The following is a 20984-nucleotide window of genomic DNA, read 5'->3' on the forward strand; positions in this document are numbered from 1 at the left end:
TAACAGTTAACTAATGTGTCTGGTAATCATTTACTAATGGTGTTCATGTTAACTAAGGTATTACTTTATACATTATTTAAAAGTCATCTTTATAAACTATTAAATAATGTATAAATTAATACTTTAGTTAACATGAACACCATTAGTAAATTACACATTAGTTAACTGTTAATTAAGGGTTAGTTAATGCTTATTAAGCATTAACTAACCCTTATTAAGCATTAACTAACCCTTAACTTAGTGTACCCTTATTGTAAAGTGTTACCAACGTAACTAGTATCCCAGAATGTGCTTTGCTTTCATGCCAGCAATCATCTCATAATATAGGTGTTTTAAATGGTGGCATGAAACTCTTTTTTCCATCATATGACTGTTAGCAACATTATGCAACGTTAAAAGGATTTATACTGGCTTACATACACTACCAGTCAAAAGTTTGGACACACCTGATTGAATGTACTATGTTTTTCATTCTCTTAAAGCCATTTTGATCTAAAGGCTTTTGCTGAAATGCTTGAAATGTGTTTCTTAGACAAATGTAAATAGTGAATGTTGAAACCATTGTTTTCAATGAGGAAAGCTAAGAATGCTAACAAGTTGTCTTTGGTGTATTTGAACAACAAATGTAGAATGCTAATAAGTTAGCTCATTAGAAACTTTCCTACCAGTAATATAGGGTTAGAATCTGAAAAATAACAGTATAAAGTTTTCCAGATGTCTCACCATCGTGGTTGGCGTTGCCGAGCGTCCACGGCTCATCCGAGTCGAAGTGCGTGTCTCCTCCGATGCCGGGGCCGGGGAAGTAGGCGTGGGCCAGGAAGCCCCCCTCCCCGTCGAACGGAGAGCTGTCGCCGTGGAAACCGGAGGCGAAGAAGATCATGATGTCGGCCTCCTTGCCCTCATTCTTGATGTCCGAATACGGCACCTCCTGTTGAGATAAGAGTAGAGAAGAGTAGAGTGAAGAGTAGTGTAAAGTGAAATACAGTACAGCAGAATTGAGAACAGATTAGAGTGGAGTAGAGTAGAGGAGAGTAGATAAGAGTAGAGGAGAGAAAAGTATAGTAGAACAAATATTGCAGCAGAGCAGAGCAGAGCAGATAAGAGCAGAGTATCAGAGAAGAGTAGAGCAGAGTAGCCTAGACTAAAGTTGAGTAGAAGAAGAACAGAATAGACTGGAGTAGAGTGGAGTCAAGTTGAGTAGAGTAGGTCAGAAAAGAATAGAGTAGAATAGATTAAGTTGAGTAGAGGAGAGCATATAAGAACATAGTAGACCAGAGTAAAGTTGAGTAAAGTAGAGCAGACAAGACTAGAATACAGCAGAGTAAAGTTGAGTAGAGTAGAGCAAAATAGAATAGAATAGAACAAAGTAGAGTAGAGTAGAGTAGAGTAACTGAGAGACAAGTTAGGCTGGTAAAGAAAAAAAAATGCAAAAGATACATTTGATGTCTCTTTAACCACACATCTAAGCATAAAGCGAGGATGTCACAGTAAAGTCAGAGAGTAGAGTTCAGCTGTGGCAAAATTGAGATTCAATTGTCTGTGTCTGTTACCTGGAAGGTGAGCGGTGTGACAGTCTGCCACACATCGAAGGCTTGTCGGATCGCTCTCTGGGTATCCTTCTCCCCGACTTTAGGAGTGAAGTTAGATATGCTGTCGGACAGAAAGAGGTACAGAGTTATAGTTACTACATGTTTTACATTTTCAAACTTCCATTTAAGCGCTAATCCTCAAAATCCTTGTTTTGTTTTATTTATAGTCTCCACATTTGTTGCTCAGCCTCATCACTGTGGTGTTTCTGCACTGCACTTCCCACAGATCACCTGTCAATCAAACAGTGTGGGGGCGGAGCTTGGACTTTCTGTTGATGCAGTTTGAGTTTCTCTTTTCTCTGTCTGTTCAGCCATGGTGGCTATCGCTGCTCATGCTAACTACCCAGTTCTTCTACTTCTGTTTATTCCAAACAAACAGGAAACGCATCACTTCTATTGTGTTATATCAATCAACGATATAAAGTAGTGAAACAGACCTTTTAAATGTAATAATTAATTCATACTCAGGAAAGGAAACATTATCTGAATATTACATTTGCGGTGAACTGTTTATGTTATGAGGATAGTTACATACAATGCTCATATCATGATAAACAGCTTTCCAGTCATTACACTGCACTTCTTTTTTGCTACTAACAAAAGATTACTGTTCCAAAAATTACTTTTACTGGTATTTACACCTACGTTTTCTATGTTAAAATCAAAATACTGGGCCGATACCAGAATCATTCATCAAAAAAACAAATGGTCCAAGTCTGTGTTGTTCAGTAAAATAAGTAAATTTCTATTTGGTACTGGCTGATACTTTTCAGGTTTGGTACTTGGAAATGGTTGCAGCAGCAGTGTTAAGTGTTTTTCCCTGCATAGGGTTTAGGTTAGACTATCCATGCATGTACAGCTGTAAGAGAGGAATGAGGCAGAAAGGTCATTATGGGCTAATTGCAGGATAGGAGACGTGCCATCCATATATATTCCACAGTGAGAAGAGGAGAGGCGATAATCATTACACGTTTTATGAATCATTTCACACTCGCCACATATTACTGAGAAACACCTTCATGTCGCATCTTTTAAAACCCCTTTCACACCTTTGGTATCAATTTCTGACAGCGGCAGAGAATATGAGAGAGACGAAGAAGATATAATGAGAAAGGGAGCGTAAGAGAAGAGATCGAGCGAATGGTGCGAAACAGAAAGAGAGGAGAGGGGGAGGCGGGAGAGAAAGATGAAGAAGAGAAAGAAAAAAGCGACCGGAGAAAGAAACAGCAAAGCGAGGAGTTGAGTCCATTTCACACAATCTGTCTCTCAGCAGGGGGCAAATGCTTTGTTCCCGTCCAGAAAATACATTAAGGGAAATAAATGTCGGCGCATTACGGACGCGCCATAATTCAACATTTATACATGAGCGCACAGCGGCTTCCTGACGCGAATAGAGAACTCTGTCTGGCAAAGAAGTGGAAATGTTTATTGCACTTTTCTTAGTTTACGGGTAGTTGGCTGCCACGTCGTGCTGGGAATGGATATGAACTTGTTGTGGGTTGTGATGGTGTGAATATAAAACATGGTTTGAATTATCAGGGGGCTGATGTGGAGCCGGAGTGAGATATTTAAGAGGAGTACTGGCTCTTTTCGACGGCGGCTGTGCCATCACGGCCAATCTTGAATGATCCTACCGCCTCTTGAAGGAAAATACAGCTCAATTTAAGCAATTACATTCTACTTTTCTTTTCTTTCCTTTTTTTTTTATGGGTAGTTCGCTGTGATGACTTGCTTTGAATGGCGATGTGAACAAGTTGAGTCATGAGCCGCGGCGGTGTGAATGTGAATATAAGACATGAGTTGAATTAGAAAGTGCACAGTTGTAGAGTCGGACTCAGTTAGTGAAAAGAGTGGCGGTTTGTTTGGACAGAGGCTGTGCCGTCTCCGCTGAGCTGGAAAGACCATACTGACTCTTAAAAGAAAGTACAGTTCAATTTAAGCCATTTTATTGGACTTTTCTAACAAGTCGTTTGCTGCAACCTCATGCAGGGAATGGCTGTATAAGCAACTGGTGAGCTGAGACGCTGTGAATATAAAGCATCATTTGAATTACAAAGTAGATCATCGGAGTGAGACATTAAAAGGAATACGAGCTTGTTTTGACAGCAGCTTCTATTGTATTTGATAGAGATGAGTTTAGTTTATTTCCAAAATGGTTTATACTCATTTTGAAAAAAAAAACCATTACTTGGGAGTTCATCATTCAATATCTCCAAAGTGAAATGAATACAGTCAATACAAGTGTTGACTTCATTTTATTAACCGATGACTTAAGTTACCTACTTGTCTATCCATTAAAAAATAACAGAATATGTATTTAATTTGTGCACTTGTTCCAAATGGTGGACATCTCCTTTTGGAATTTGAGAAAAAAAGGTTGTTTGCAGGGATGCCACTGCGCTCTGACCACCTGGTGCGTTATCCTAGATGCATATAACCATTTTGTGAAGAGAGGGTCACACTCAGAAATATATCATTCACTTGATTTAATTGTTAATCTGTCACAGAACGTTTTCGGCCATCCGGCCTTCATCAGTGTGTACAAATGAAGGAATACGTTCCGTATTTATAGGGGACAGGTAGATTGCCAGGTGAACCTAATTTCTAATCATTTTGGTGTTGTAATCACATGGAAACACATCACATAGAATGGAATCACATAGAATTTCACTGTCAGTCAATACTGTGCATTGTAATTTCAAACAATTTCATCTGAAGTACATCCACCATCCAGTTAGACATACTGAAATAACAATATTTAAAATTAGCATTATTCACAAAGCATCTTCCAAAACAACTATGGCTATCATTGTTTGTGCCATCATGCATGTTTTATTCTATTCTATTTATTTATTCTATATATTTATTTATATTATTTTATTTATATTCATTATCTGGTGGCTGGTGACATGAAAAAGTTTGAACCTCTGAGCTTTTTACTGTGTTTTATAATTGTCTGCATGTAAATCCATTTATAAAATGTATTTATAAATCCAATTTTCCACCCTAAAGCTCAGTGATTAATAGTGTGTATGTGTGTGTGTGTGTGTGTACGTGGTAGGCAGACAGCTAGGTAGCAGTTGTTGAGTAAATGGTGTGGAACGTTACGGCAACAGAGCCGGCCAAATGACCTGTGGCCAAAACACACAGATGGTCTACTGTCTCTCTCTCACACACACACACACACCACACACACACACACACACACACACACACACACACACGTCTAGCACTTCAGCCGGATAGCAGAGACAGCAGCCATACACAGCCCATGCATTTAATAACAAAATGTACTGCAGTGAATGAAAGGAGATGGCATCAAGCGAAGGAAATGGGAAAGCAACAAAAAAATAAACATAAAAGAAATGAGCAAAAATCAAAGTTTAGTTTCTTCATTGAAGTGGATGATGATGGTGATGATGATGATGATGGTGATGATGATGAATCCAGGCTTCATCAAAGCATTTCCTGTATCACGGCTGTTCATAAAATAACATTAAGCTCCTATGGCTGGCTTGTAATGGAGTTTCCTAACTAAGATGAATGGTGAAAGAGGACAGGAAGGAAACGATAGAAGAGAAGAAGAAAAGAGGAGAGGAAAGGAGAGGAGAGGGGAGGAGAGGGGAGAAGAAGAAAAGAGGAGAGGAGCAGAGAGGAGAGGAGAAGAGAAGAGAGGAGAGGAGAAGAGAGGAAAGGAGAGGGGAATGGATTGCATTAGGAGAATAAAAGAGAGGAAACTTGCTTTGATTCTGTTTGACACTCCTCTATGATTACATCAGTTCAAAACACACACACACACACACACACACACACACACACACACTCTCTATAGAGGACCTAAGTCAGTCAGAACAGGAAGAAGAGAATAGTTAAAGATGTAGCTATCTCTCTCTCTCTCTCTCTGCTTCTCATCCTCTCTCTTTCAATTCAATTTCAATTCAATGTGCTTTGTTGGCAGGAAAGTTAACAACAATGTTGCCAGAGCGTCAACATAAAAGATCAGCATCTTTCTTCCTATTGCTTGTTCTCTCTTTCTCCTTCTTTTTCTCTCCTTGCTCTACCTCTTTTCCCCTCTCTCTTGAATATTTTTTTTTTGGGGGGGGGTTGGGGGTGTTTTTCACCTTCCTGTCCCGAGGCCTCAATGGAAAATTTCATCTACAGATACTGGGTTGCATAATCCTGCAGCTGTCTAGCAGACTGGGTGATCCTTTACAGTATGCTGTTCAGTCCAGTAACCTGAAAATTCATCTAAATGTGTCGCCTTGCATCGCCATCAGCAGCGTGTCAACGAGTCGCGGAGGAGAGGGGAAAAGTGTCCCGACCCCATTCATCAATATCCATAAGTAGCTTCGATGTTTTTTCCAATATGTGCACAAATGTAAACAATACCTGAGCTGAAACAAACTACAATACAGCCACGAACTGCAGGCTGACACTTGTATAGTAGGTTACAATCAGTGTTGGGGTCGTTACTGAAAAAAGTAATGAATTACACATTAATCATTACTTTTCTTAAAAGTTAATTTTACCCATGTAAACACCATACTCTGATAATGTTAGAGCGATTATGCTCTTACCGAGTGAATATAATCACAGTAACATATGGAGTACTCTGGTTTTAATGGCATTAAAAGAGACCAGTCAGAACATGTATACACCTTAATCACATTTCTTTAAGTGCGATCAAGTAGCACATGAGCAGTTGGCAACGTTGCTCATGTTATTCTGTCAAAACGACAAAACGACTGTCACATATAAGCCATATTATTAGGGGAAATAATACTTTATAGAATTATGTATGTTTTTTTGCTGTGACTGTTGACAATAGGTGCATTATTGTGTGCATGTAAACATAGCCACTGATTTCAAAGGAAGCATTGTCCTCATGGCTGATGGCAACGCCCGCCTCCCGACAGCTGTGGTGGAGGTTGCGGGCGAAAGAAAAGTTGTTGGATTTAAAGTTAAAATAGTATGTACAACCTACCAACTCCCACCTCACCAGTCTTTCCTTTCTCTCTGTCTACTTCCCTGCAGTCTGTTATTCATTGATATCTCCATATCTCTGCAGACTTCCCTGATGCGCATACACACACACACACGTACAAACTCTGGCTCATGGAATTTGTGATGTGCTTGTCCTGTCTCTTGTTCTTTTTATCATGAGTGAGATTTCTTCTACAGTACTACAGTATCTGGAGGCTAGTAGCTTGTTATAAGTTATACCGTCCAGCACAGTATTTCTTTTACTTATTTATTTAATTCTTACCTTTATTTATCCAGTGAAACTGGCATCAAATTCACACAGTTCCACACAGGGAGATGCAGAGTGACATCTTACAGTTATTACAGTGTATTAACCTGTGTATTAACTAATAGAAAAGTATTGTAAGTACACAATAATAGACAGTGTGCTTAGTGAAAACTTGCCAAATCCACTTACTTACAATACAATACATCATTTCACTAAGTACTTACAGAGCGACCCTGAATGTAAAATCCTGCTGTAGAGACAGTTTGGCGCCTAAAAAAGTACAAACTGCATCTCTGAATGACAATAAAGTTAAAAAACAATTACGGTAATGCGGACAGAGCGCCGGCAGCCGGGTTGAAGGTGCAGGAATGTGACAGCCGATAGCAGATGAAACATGAGGAGGGTTAAGGAGATTCAAATACAGTAAGGGGGAACCAGATAGGGCTGTGATCTCACACTGTGGGTATTATGTAACGCTACAGAGTGGGAAGATGTAATGCAGGGAGCTGGGATGCCTTCAGCGTCTCGCGGGACCGGGCTAATTTACATTAGACCTATAAAGCTCGGAGTTCGGAGTACGAAGGGGAGCAGATAGAGAGAAAAAGGAGGAGTGAGAGAGAGAGAGAGGGAGAGGGAATTCAGATTCTAAACAAAAACTTTATTATTGCATGTCAAGCGGCAATAGAACGTTTCGTTAAAGACTCATCGTACTACAAAAAGATACACCGTGCAAAAAACACGACACAAAAAAAAGAGAGAGAGGGGGGGAGGGGGAGAGAGAGAGAGAAGGAGGTAAGAGAGAGGAAGAGAGACAATGAAAGGGAGAGAGAGAAAGGTGGAGAGAGAGAAAAAGAGAGTAGAAAAGGCGGAAAGAGAGAGAGGGGAGAGACGGAGAAAGGGAGAGAGATTTAGAGCGAGTAAGAGTCGAGAGAGAGACTAAGAGAGAGAAAGGGAGAGGGAAGGGAGAGAGAAAAAAGGAGGAGGCGAGAGAGAGAGATGGGGGGGAGAAAGACAAAAAGAGGGAGAGAGAAAGAAAATTCTGTTCTTATCCACATTATTTGTATCACTTGAAATGCATTTTACGTATGTTTATCATTATTTTATGATTTCAATTTGTATTGCTTTGGCAACAATGATTTGACCATCATTCATGACAATAAAGATGTTTTGAATTGAATTGAATTGAATTGAGAGGGGGAGAGAGATTGAGAGGGAGAAAGAGGGGGAGAGAGACAAAGCAAGAGAAGGGAAAGACAGAGAGGAGGAGGAGGTGAGAGGGAGAAAGAGGGGGAGAAAGACAGAAGAAGAGAGAGAGGGAAGGAGGGCGAGAAAGAGGGAGAGGAAAAAAGAGAGGAGGAGGCGTCAGGAGGGGAGAAAGGGAAAGAGAGAGACAAAGAAAGGGAGACTGAGAAAGAGGGAGAGAGAGAGACAGAGAGAGACAGAGATCAAGAAAGGCAGAGATAGGAAGAGAGAGAGAAGAAGAGGGGTAAGAGAGACAAAGAAAAGGGGAGAGAGAGGGAGAAAAAGACAGAGAGGGAGAGAAGAAGAGGGAGGGGAACAGAGATGAATTTAGAAGGAGAGAGACAGAAAACAAGGAGGCGAGAGAGAGAAAGAGAGGGAGAGAAAGACAGAGAGAGGGAGAGGGAGAGAAGGAGAGGGAGGGAAACAGAGATGAATTTAGAGGGAGAGAGACAGAGAGGAAGGAGTCGAAAGAGAGAAAGAGAGGGAGAGAAAGGCAGAGAGAGGGAGGTGGTGAGAAGGAGAGAGGGAGAGAGAGACTAAGAGAATGGAAGAGAAAAGGAAATTCGAGAGAGAGAGAGAGAGAGAGAGAGAGAGAGAGAGAGACAGTGGGCAGAAGCAATGCAGAGAGTCGGGATGCGTTCACGGTCTCGTGGGACGGAGCTAATCTACATTAGACCTATATTACATAGCTGAGTTGTGAGTAGCATCGTCAGAGCGCACAGTGGAAGGTTTTACAGTATGTTACTAAGACAGGACACAGGGAAAGATGGAGAGAGAGAGAGAGGAGGAACGAAAGAGAAAGAGATGGAGAGAGGGAGAGAGGGAGGATAGAGTGGGTAGATGTAATGCAGGGAGTCGGGATGCATTCAGGGTCTCCTGGGGCCGAGCTAATTTACATTAGGCCGGGCCGAGTTCGGAGTAGGAGAGGAAAACGAAGGAAGGAGAGAAATAAATAGAGAGGGAGGGAAAGCGAGAGAGAGAGGGAATGGCGGAGTTGGAGAGAGAAAAGGATGACAGACAACATGCATGAAAAGAGAGAGGACAAGACAGATTAGATAGATAGATAGATAGATAGATAGATAGATAGATAGATAGATACCTGTAGGAGATCTTTTTATCTCTCCATTTCTGTCCCGTCAGGGCGTAGCGTTTATTCCTCTGCCGGCGGCTGGTGTGAGGATGATCTGGGACGCCGCAACGAGGCTTCCTCATCCACCTTGACACACACACACACACAAGCACAGTTAAAGACATTACGTTTACTTCGATTTATTCCCTCACCCTCTACAGTAAAGATTATCACAACCGTTAAATACCTAATCCTAGCTATAATTAACTTTCACTACTTTTACGTTTTACGTTGCTTTACTTTGATACTTACCTTTCAAAATAACTAGTTATTAAAAGTACTTGTTAAGAGTACTGTTGCATTAAAAAAACATGCAGTAGAATTATGGCTCATCCTGCCAAGTGTGTGCAATGCAAGACTATTGATCTGTTTCTAAAACAGTGCAGGTGAATGAACTTGCACATAATAAATCTGGTGTAGAGCAGGCGTCACTTACAAGCCAGCGCTACATGAACGCTTCAGCTAAATGAAAGACATTAGACCAGCGTTACACCTGCACTATGTGTGTCTAACGCCTGTCTCCATTGTAAGTATTTCTGAATTATTAATCTTAGAGGTTTGGTCAGATCTTACAGGTGTTGATTTGACGCCAGGAAGGCACTGCAGGTTCTGGTTCTCAATGTTTTTGGCTTGTGACTCCTTAAAATAAAGCGATGCCTATTTCCGACCCTCGTCACTGGCTGTATACGCAGAGTGGTGAACAGTTCGACCAAAGAATTTAGTTTCATTCAATTAATTATCAAAGGAGGCCCAGAAGCTGAAAACTATTCAGTATTTCACAGGGAAAAGGCAAATATTAGAGAGAAAATTGAAAAAACAGACATGATAATAAATTTATATTGTAGAACTATGTTTTTCTTCCTATCCCATAAAACATCTCGCAACCCCCAAAAATAGATAGATCTATGATTCTCAATCTATGTGTGTGGGGTCCCAAAAAACCCCGCCCCTGGACTCACTCTATAGTGGTCTGGTCTAGGATCCCCGTCACAGGAATGCCGTAGAAGCGCTGCATGGCGGCCACAGCGGACTGCATGGCTTTCTCCTGCCGCAGGTCGGACGTGCGGATGTCATGAGGCAGCAGGTAGCCGTAGTTCTTCAGCCATGTCTGGTAGACAGAGAGAGAGAGAGAGAGAGAGAGAGAGAGGGAGGGAAGAGTAGAGTAAGTCTTCATTATGATCATAACTATGTGTGAAGAGTTTTAGTAGGCTAACAAAAAAAACGACACCAATGGTTCTAAAATGATTGAAAGCACAAAACTAATTGACAAATTCAACTTTTTTTAGGAATCTTTTAAAGGAAAGTCGGTAACTTCCTCAACTCGGGTTCAACTCGGGTTTACAAAAGCTGCAACACAGACTGGATCCTCTATATTTTAGAGATACTGAATTAGGAACTTGAGTGGTAATCTGCAGACTCCTTGTTTTTTATTTTGTCTCCATCTTTGTTGCTCAGCCTCATCACCTTGATGTTTCTGCACTGCACTTCCCAGAGATCACCTGTCAATCAAACAGTGTGGGCGGAGCTTGGATTTTCTGTTGACGCAGTCTGTTCAGCCATGGTGGCTATCACTGCTCATGCTAACTACCCAGTTCTTCTTCTTCTGTTGATTCCAAACAAACAGGAAAAAGCTACCAGTAGAGCAAATGTAAAAGCTTTCATGAACTGGATATAGGTTGAATCACTATTGTGTTATATCAATCAATGATAGAGTAGCAAAACTATCTATACTGATCCAGAAGCAACAATCTGAATAGCTGATTAGTAAAAAATAATAAAGTCTTCAAAACTGATGTAACATTTGCCTTCAGCAAGATAGTTTTCTTTGGGGGTTCTGGAGTTTCTCTTTTAAGTAGCAAAACCGCAAGAGAGAGCAAGAGAAAGAGGGGGATTACGGGTGAGATGGCAAACTTAAAGAGAGCAAGGGAGAAAGAATGAGGCAGACAGAGGGAGAGAGGATACAAAGAGATTTATCGAATATGTCAGAGAGCGAAAGAGACAGAGACAGAGAGAGGGAGAGATGAAAGGATGAGGACAGAGCTATTTCTTCCGAATCACAGCCACAGAAAACCCGATTCGCACTGATCCAAAATCGATGGCCTCAAGCCCAAATCCGCCCGTCCCCGAAGATTATTCTTATTATGTCATACTTTTCAGTTTGCAGCGGCCTGTCTCTTTAATATGACATAACACACTCTCACAAGCCTCCTGAGAGGGAGAGAGAGAGACAGAGGGATGGATGGAGAGAGAGAGAGAGAGGGAGAGAGGAAAAAATCGAGAGGAAATGTGACAAAAACGCATACGAGACATATTTTTCCCCAGAATCATTCATGTTATGTTATGTTATGTTATATTATGTTGAGATGATAATCAATGTGAATCTCTCTGTTTTAAGTTACATTTCAGTCTGCATTTGTTTACAGTTATTCTTTTACAGTTTGTTGTAAGTATTAATCATTTTGTTTGCTTGTGATTATTAATAATTCCTACTATTATGTTTGCAAGCTTTGGCAACAAGAATTACTTCTCGTGCCAATAAAGCTGACTGAAATAGAAAATTGAGAAAGAGAGGAGGGAAAGAGGAGAGGAGAGAGAGCAAAAAGTATTACATGACACATATTTTTATTTTGTATCTTATAAATGTACGTATACAATAAGTGTATATGTGCTTATGTGTATATGGATGTGTGTGTATGCCCATACTGTATGCATGTGCAGATTTACATATGCACACATACAAAAGTATACAAATAAATGTTTTTTTATTATTTTATTTAAGACTTGCACTTCCAATTCAAAAGTATTTATATTTGTGTGTATGCATTGCGATAATTAATAATTATTATATGTACAATATAAAAATCTAAATAACTAGTATCATGCTAACAAAATGCTGATATGATCATTATTATTCACCAATATTCAATGTAAAGTAGACTCTGATCTGTTGTAAAAGTTCTACTATTTTTCTTATATTATTTTCTCCTACATTTGATATATTTGTTGTATTTTTTTTGTATGCTTTGGCAATATGTACATGTATGTCATGCCAGTAAAAGCTCATTGAATTGAACTGAATTGAATTGAAAGAGTAGAGAGGGGATAGAAAGAGAGAGGAAGACAGCGGTAGAGAGATGGAAGGGGGAAGGGAGAGGCTGAGAGGGAGAGAGAGAGGAGAGGAAAAGAGAAACGCGTAGAGAGATAAAGAGGGAGAAGCAGAGAGAGAGAGAGAGAGAGAGAAGGATGGGGAGAGATAACGAAAGGGAGGTTGAGCCTTTATCTACTGTAATAGAGAAAGAGACAAAGATTTCGAAAAAGACAGAAAGAGAGACGAGCGAAAGAGGAGAGGAGAGGCAGAGAGAGATCGACAGAAAACCGAAGAGAGAGAAAAAGTAGCGAGGGGGTAGAAAGAGAGAGAAAGAGAGCGGTAGAGAAGGAGGGAGAAGCAGAGTGAGAGAGAGAGAGGAGAGAAAAACAGAAAAGCGTAGAGAGAGAAAGAGAGAGGCTGAAAGACAAAGAGGGGGATGCAGAGCAAGAGAGAGAGAGAGAGAGAGAGAAATAGAGGGTTGGGGAGAGATAACGAAAGGGAGGTTGAGCCCTCCTCTTCTATAAGAGAAGAGAGACGGAAGGAAAGAAAGAGAGTTATAGAAAAAGACAGAGAGAAAGAGAGAGATAACCGAAGATAGAGAAAGCCTGTAGAGGGGGTAGAAAGAAGAGAAGGGAGAGAAGGGAAAAGCGGAGCGAAAGAGAAAGAGAGAGAAAGAGAGAGTTAGAGAGAGAGAGAGAGAGAGAGAGAGAGGATGGGAAGGGGAAGGGAGAGGCTGAGAAGGAGAGAGGAGAGAAAAACGTAATGTGGAGAGAGAAAGAAAGAGGGAGAAACAGAGCCGGAAAGAGAGAGAGAGAGAGAAAGAGAGAGGGAGAGAGAGAGAGATAAGGAGAGAGAGGTTGAGCCCTTCTCTACAGTAGGTCATTAATATTTCAGACTGTATGCCAGCCTCTCCCAGCACCAGCAGTCAGCTACAATATGAGCACCAGGCTAACTGGCATGACGGACAGAGGGAGGTTACCGCCGCTGTGGGAATCAGTATGTCGTTTCCCAGAGAGAGAGAAGGAGAGAGAGAGAGAGAGAGAGAGAGAGAGAGAGAGAGAGAGAGAGAGAGAAAAAAGCCCCTGTGGACTGAGAGAACCTGAGAGTCATAGCAAACCTGCTCATTACATTCACAACACGACCACATGCGCACTTTCATAAGTGAGGAAGTAACTAATTTTTGTTTCATTCCAAAATTAGATATACACCATTTGTGTATGAAAAATGTTAAAATCATCACTGGAATGAAAGTAAAGTGTATTATGGGTCGCTTAAGTCCTTGGCTCATAAAATCTGTTTTTGAGGATGGAATCGTGTTTGTTTCTGAACTGACGATAAAAGAAATTTCAGGTCAAAAATCATTTTGAAAAGAAAGCCTTATCTTAATATTTGCAAACTCTTAAAATCGCACAACATCCACATTCACATACGCAGTGAGAAAATTACACCTGGTTTTACAAAATGATTGCTGGTATGCTCATTATGGGCTGCTATTAGAAGTTATGAGTCAGCTGAAGACCTTTGCTTAGAAAAAAAACAGTTGTGTTTTTGAGGATGGAATCATCTGTGTTTTTGAAGTAATGAAAGGAATATCAAGTAGAAAAATATTTCCAATACGGATGTGTATCATTTTGAAAAGAGAGTAAACTCTTGCAAACTAAAATTACAAGACATCCAGGTTCACACTCACTGGAAAATTGCACCTACAAATGTGTTTAAAAGTTACGCCTATTCCACCAAAATTTCAAAAATTCTTTGTTGGACATTTACACTTTACTTTCAGGAACCATTTCTACAGAGATGTGTTTCTTACGTGTCTTTTTGTAAATCTATAACAGGAATGTAAATATGTTTTTTTGCACTGCGTGTGTTTTCCATGACGCAGCCATACAAGCATAGCATCGTATGTTTTCCAGTTTCCATGTTTGTTCCACAGTTTGGCTCCATATGGGTTTGATGGAAGTGAACTGGTGCGGCACCCAGTCACACAGCTGATACTGGCCCGCTTCCAGAGGGCAGCAGGTGGCGGAGCTGCATGCTGCTTTCTGCTTTCCTACACAAGACGCCACCTGCTCAGTATTCCAATGCAAATTAAAAGCATGTTGATATTGTACCAGACCCATCGTAGGCCCAGTGCCGGGACAGAATGGTACTGGTGCAATGGAAAACCCTTAAAACCACTTCTACCCTCAGGTCCCTCATGCAGGACCATCATTACAAACACATGTTTTACGGCCAAGCTTTGTTCAAACCCACACAACTTTATTTTAAGTCAAGATCTCAAGGTTTCCAAAGACACCAAATATGTCAGGCTGAATTACAGGGAAACGTGTATAAAATGATGCACCAACATCTAGATTTTTTTTTTTTTACATTTGTTGTAATGTTGCAGCCATGAAAAAATGTCATCTTGGGTTTGAATATTTCACTCAATTTAAGCAGCAGTAGCTTCAGTGAAGAGTTGGAATGAGCAGATACAGGATATGTATGTGACGTTGTTGTACAGTTTCTAACTTTGAAGTTACTTAAGAGGAAATTTAAGGGGAAACTCACAGGGGAATTTGTGTGTGTTAAAAGACTGGCTGCCAGTGACTAAAGAGAGAAAAACTGTGAATTGAACTATAGGCTCTTTATGAGCGTGGCTGTGTTGTAGAAAGTGTGACTGTGCAGCAGAGGGCACAGTGGGCAGCGTGGTGGTGGACTTGGGTTCAAGACACTATGGACCGGATCAACTAACATTGTCGCAATTCCAGGCGCAGCGCAAAAGCAATTGCGGGTGAAATTGGTCCCACCTGTGCGAAGTATTTACTACAGCAGGGCACGCAAGTGAGCAGAGGAGCAGATAATTAATTAGAATTAGACAAAGTGGTATTTACAACTCAGTCGAGCTGCAAAAGTCATGTTTACTACTACTACTAATATGAAAACATTATGTAACACTTCACATAATGCATGCGATGTGTTCTGCAGGAAAAAATATAACCATTGCAGAGGCAGAAATGGTCCTAAAAATGGACTTTGCCAAGGTTTTATGTCATAATAATATAGCAATAAGTAAGGTTTTTACTGTTCCATAGCACAACATGACTGTAATATATCTATATCTAGTTGATCAGGTTATTGATCAATATCAATGACTTAATGATCACTTACACATTCTACCTGTTTTGGAATGACCTGCTCACATTTTCAACCGCCCAACATTTCAGCTATGATGGCTAGAAACTTACTCGCTTACTCATCTCTATTGTGAACATGTGACTTTAATGTTTTTAGTCAATTACAGGCCACCGTAGCTCAAGGGGACGGGAGGGGTGGAGTTATATATCGATGTTGCAACTGGTTGCCGATAAAGCTCATAGATTACTTAGTGCTCCTTTAAGCATATACTGTATATTTATAATGTTTAACCCATGGACTGGAAACAAATCTTCCTTTTCTCCTGTCTCCTTTATCTTTACCTGGTACTTCTCTATCAGACATAATCACACAGAAATACTTTGTTATATTTAGTGTCACAGCACTGTGGCTCCTTGCACTCACACAACTGCTTGCTCGTACTGTCGGTAATCGAGGAATTTAAGATCATTCTACTGTTGCCCTCTCTTGATAAGAGCATCAGGTAAACAGGTGTTGTGTAAATGTGAATCCAGTGTGCAACACAGTCCGTGTCTTGCTCTTGTTTTCTTGAGAAGATCCATGTGCAGAGGAGCCTGGCCGCTGACAACCCAATTAAAAATCCTCTACAATAAACTCTGTGGTGATGACAGCGGACAAATTCAAAATCTCATCCTTCTAATTTAATTCTGACGTATCCAGACCTTGTGGCGAAAAAAGTAAAAAGCTCTGGGCAAGAATCGACAAAACAGTTTCATTTGAACTGTCAAGTTTCATCATGACCAGAAGGCCTGTGTCTCATAATACATCACATACTGACACCACACTCTGCATCTCTTTTTGGGGTAAAAAACCCAAATATATGAACTCAACTTCACCACTCAATTACTCTCTCAAAAACTAGAGGATGTAGCTTGTAAAACAGTGTCAAGATTTTGTCAACCAAGGAATTAAATTACCTAGTGTTCTTTAAAAAGTAACATAACTGGTTTTCATTTTGCGCTGTCAATGACTTTATAAGAGTTAATGTGATATTTTTTTTCATTTCAAATGGTGGATATTTAATTTTGGAACTTTTTTTAAAAATGTATTTTTATTTTTTTTATTTCGTCCTTAGTCTAGTACTAGGCTTAATCCATGTCCGAGCAACCAGCAGGGTCTATACAACTCGAAAAACTGACCAAAATAAGTTGTAGATAACACAAAACTTCACCAATAAGAGGTTCTATGTAATAGAAAAGTTACCAGAAAAGGTTCTGCAGAGGACCAGAGCAGGTTTCCCTTTGATTAGAGCCAAAGAACCTCCGAGGAACCAGGTATTTTTAGAGTTCACCCTGCTTGTCTCTTAGATACTAACACCACACACACACACACACACACACACACACTGCACTGCACTCTGTGATGAAGTCTCTAAGGACCTGAATACTGCATTAGTCAGTATATTTGTGTGTGTGTGTGTGTGTGTGTGTGTGTGTGTGCTCGTGTATATTTGGCATGTGTGTGTCTTTGTATGTGTTTCCTTGTATATGTATGCACATGTGTGTGTGTCCCTGTGTATGTGTGAACGCACGTCACTGTGTGTGTGTGTGTATTTGTATTATGTTGTGTGCATCCTTATGTGTATGCCTGTGTGTGTGTGTCTGTGTGTGTGCGTGTATGGTGTGTGTGTGTGTGTGAGAGTGCACACACTCTGCTGACGAGCCCAGCTGCTGCTAGCTCAGGGGAAGCGGTTTGAATTAAATAATTCACCAGCTGCTATTATACAACAATTACTACAGTACCATCAAAGCGCTGAACACACATGTGCACACACACACACACACACACACACACACACACACACACACACACACACACACAGCCTTACACACAACTTAACTAACACAAATCAATGACAAGATTAAAACCGCCAAAGGTGAGAATGTTTAACTAATATTCTTATTTGAACGTAACAAAATGATTCCTCACACCTGGTGGCAGCGATTCATTAGATGATCTTTGAGTTTCAGAACAGCAGAGCCACTCCTTTACATAACTGCCTCATGAACAAAAATTCTGTGAAACCCAATTACCCAGAGAGGAACAGAGGGAAGGCACTGCTGGATTACTGAGGTGCTGCTGACCACAGAGCGGCTGCTGCACGCTCACGGCCTTGATGCAGGTAATACTTCATTTCAAAGTGCAGTAAGTGAGATTTTTCCTGAGTCCATGGTGCAAAATGACCGTAATATATCTGCGGGGGTTTGACGGGGCTGTTGATCAATACCAGTGACTCAACGCTTGCTTCACCAGAGACTTCTGCCTTTCAGAACTCACTTTCCGCTGGAAAAGAGTGAATTCCAGCAACACTTGCAGTACTGAGAACAAATGTTTATTAGTATTAGTAGTAGTTTTTATTAGTACTGATAAATATTTGTTCTCAGCATTGCAAGTGTTGCTGGAATTTACTCTTTTCCAGTGTTACCTGCCCATTCCATGCAGCTTGTCAGTGGCTGAAGTTTTGTCAAAATACTTTCTCATCTTCAACACTCACTTTCCAGTCCGAACACCCCACCCATCACCCCCCCACCCACACACACACACACACACACACACACACACACACGAACACACCTACTCACATTTTCAACTGTTCATCAATGGAAGACGGTGCTACGAGCGAGCGACCGCCATCACAAGACATTTCAGCTACAAAGGCTAAAAAGCCTTGTTCTCAAGGCAAAAAAACAAATGACAAATCAGTATTATTCTAACAGTATTTTGCATGGTGATATATTCTGACTTCACTAGATGTTTCTATTGGATCTGCGCTCTAATTAGCTAGCTTACCCCTCTCTAATGTGAAAATGGGATTTTATTGTTTATGTCAACTGTGAGACACAAGAGACCTATGTAGGAAGAAAGATACAGTAAATTCTATCAATAAACATGTGAAAAATGGTCCGCAACTCCCAACAAAATGGTCCACCACTTGTAGAATTCTATTTATTTTGCAGAGCAATGCTTACGCGTTTCGACTGTGTCTTCACTGCGAATGCTCTGAGGAGCATTGCCAGCATTACAAATTGTCCGCAACTCCCATTTTGTTGGGAGTTGCGGACCATTTTTCACATGTTTATGACTCTACCCTGGGATCAGCACCCTAACCTAACAGTCTAAGAAAGGCTGCTAGTAGCGCCAGCAGTTTACTTCTAAATTCTATCAATGTTGCAATTCCGACTGTTCGCCAATAAATGTCTATAAAGATTATTTAACGCCCCTTTAAAAAAAACATTCAGGCAAACATGACTCGGTCAGGCTCGGGCTTTACCCCGGCGACGACATGCATGTCAAAACGCTGGTGGATTTAGACTTGGGTTCAGTTTATCTGCACAAATGCTAAAAGCTCTGAAAACAGAGAAAAATGAAAGGAAATACAAACGGTGCAGCTGAGACGAAGAGACCTCCAGGGGCTTCACAGAACATCCCACTCCCAAAAGAAAAACAGCAAAAATAATCCAGATGACAAACACGCACGACATCAAAACTAAAAAAAGACGGAGAATGGTACAAAAACAACAAAAATACTATCATTTTAATATTTAATTTTGTATTTAATATCATACTATTTTAATGCACTGAATAATGTTTTGCTTGCATCAAGGCTGTGAGTGTGCAGCACATCCTTCTGCGTCTCTAATGTCTCTAATGTTTCTGCTGAGGCTTGTGGGACGGAGGGGTCGAAGTGCAGCGCTTCCCAACCTGAGGTCCTCGACCCCCCTGCAGGGCCTCCACAGATGTCAGAGGGCAAAACAGAGCTCCAAATAAAAAAAAAAAAAAGCAGAAGCTACACAACACATAATGCACAAAAGCGCCCACTGCACAATCTGCACCGTGTACTGTTGCATTTTCTTTTGCGCTGACCTTACAAAGTGAATTTTCATGCCTATAGACCAATAAATTATCACATCAGTTCACAGCGAGCAGGGGAGGCAGGCAGAGGAGGAGAGTTCTGTGTGTGTGTGTGTGTGTGTTTTGGAATTTAACTGAATTCTAATGGCGCTCCCCAAACATGCCTACAGCAGCTTCAGTGATTATTCAAGTCTCAATAAGCACTTTTAGCTTACTCATCCCACGCTCAGGGGCTGCCTGCCTGCCTGTCTGGCTGCCTGTTGGGAGTAAAAGATGAAGAAGTATTGCAGCACAACTTCACCCACTGACAAGGTGCATGGGATGGACAGGTAACAATGGAAAAGAATAAATTCCAGAAACACTTGCAGTACTGAGAACAAACCCTGACGAAGACCACGAGCCGAAACGCTGAAAAAATCACTTCCAACATGTTTATCCTCCTCAGTAAAGACAAAGAGAAAACCTTTGAATGAAGCAACATCCTCTTTGCAGCAGGAAGCAAGGGGGTTTATGAAAAAAAACAAAAAAACAATACCACTCGTGTGAGAAAGAGACTACCGATCGTCTCGACCTGGTCTCATTTGTTTACGGTCATAATATCAAGGTATCGCAATTAATCTGACAATACATTGATATTTAAAAATGCTAAACATAGCAGCTTTTAAAAGAGAAAATGCTAAAAAAGGAAAAGGACAGTTAACGTGTTGTAACAAATGAACAAAAGGTAAATCTGTGATAGGCGCTGACATTTTTTTCACGGTGCACTGAAAAGCTCCCATCACAGAGGAATGTACCAAGCCGGTAGTTTTGTGAATCTTAGCACCCCCGCTGCCTGTCTGTGAGCCTGTCTGCCAAGCTGTCTGTTCACATCTCTGTCCGCCTGCCTGTCTGTCCCCCTGATCGGCTGTGTCTCTCTCTGTCTGTCTGCCTGCTCGCCCGTCTCTCTCTGATGCCTCAACCTGTGCGTCAGCCTGCCAGTGTGTCTCCTCCGTCTGTCTGCTGTGATAAAAATAGACCTTATCTCCCCCTGCTAAACTATTTACCGTCTCTCAGCTTGAGTGCAACGGGTGCAACCCGCCAGGCAGTTACCCCGTCCAAACTGTGTGTAGTGCCGGATAAGTATAGGCTGTTTTAGCATACTGCATTTGAGACTCGTAGGACGTTTTTCCTCCAATGTAAGTTTAGTGAGAAATCTGAAAAAAACTGACCCAAAAGTAGTAGAGTACAATAGAAACTACCTACAGTTCTGCTCGAAATGAAAGAAAAACAACATGGGACTAAACATGCAGCTGCCCTTGGGCTTCAGCAGGGGTTGAATGTAGAAGTTGAAAAAAAAAGAAAGAAAAAGAAATGATGCACTTAATAACCCTTGAAGTCTAAGCTCATTTTTGCAATTTTACGATACACTGAAATTTGCCTTTGTTTACCTCCTGAAAAAAAGTGTCTTGACATGATATCCTTTTTCTTCAGCTATAAGTCTAGCTTTTCAGTTGATTGGTCCCTCTGTGTACAGCTCGGCTTCTGATTGGTCTACAGACTTGCAAGGAACACATTGACTTCAGCTTCTACTTTTCCACTTCTTTCTACGTCAAACGAGAGTCAAATTACAGATCAAAATGTAAAAGTTTGGTTTTCCTTGCGCAAAATAAGATACAACGCTTACTTTTTCATCTA

The 20984-nt window shown here is 40.8% G+C and overlaps 1 protein-coding gene across 1 annotated transcript in view; it reads right to left on the bottom strand.

Annotated features, from left to right (window-relative positions):
- mmp24 (matrix metallopeptidase 24) overlaps positions 1 to 20984 on the bottom strand; it is a 69819-nt gene that overhangs the window by 28922 nt on the left and 19913 nt on the right. Inside the window, exons 2-5 of the mRNA XM_071900052.2 lie at positions 10171 to 10319; positions 9182 to 9298; positions 1551 to 1650; positions 724 to 928 (exon numbers count right to left, since the gene is read on the bottom strand). Of these exons, the coding sequence (XP_071756153.1) occupies positions 724 to 928; positions 1551 to 1650; positions 9182 to 9298; positions 10171 to 10319 (571 nt within the window). The remainder of the gene's footprint in view (positions 1 to 723; positions 929 to 1550; positions 1651 to 9181; positions 9299 to 10170; positions 10320 to 20984) is intronic.

The sequence above is a fragment of the Centroberyx gerrardi genome, chromosome 5 (assembly GCF_048128805.1).
Source record: "Centroberyx gerrardi isolate f3 chromosome 5, fCenGer3.hap1.cur.20231027, whole genome shotgun sequence".
NCBI classification, from domain to species: domain Eukaryota; kingdom Metazoa; phylum Chordata; class Actinopteri; order Beryciformes; family Berycidae; genus Centroberyx; species Centroberyx gerrardi.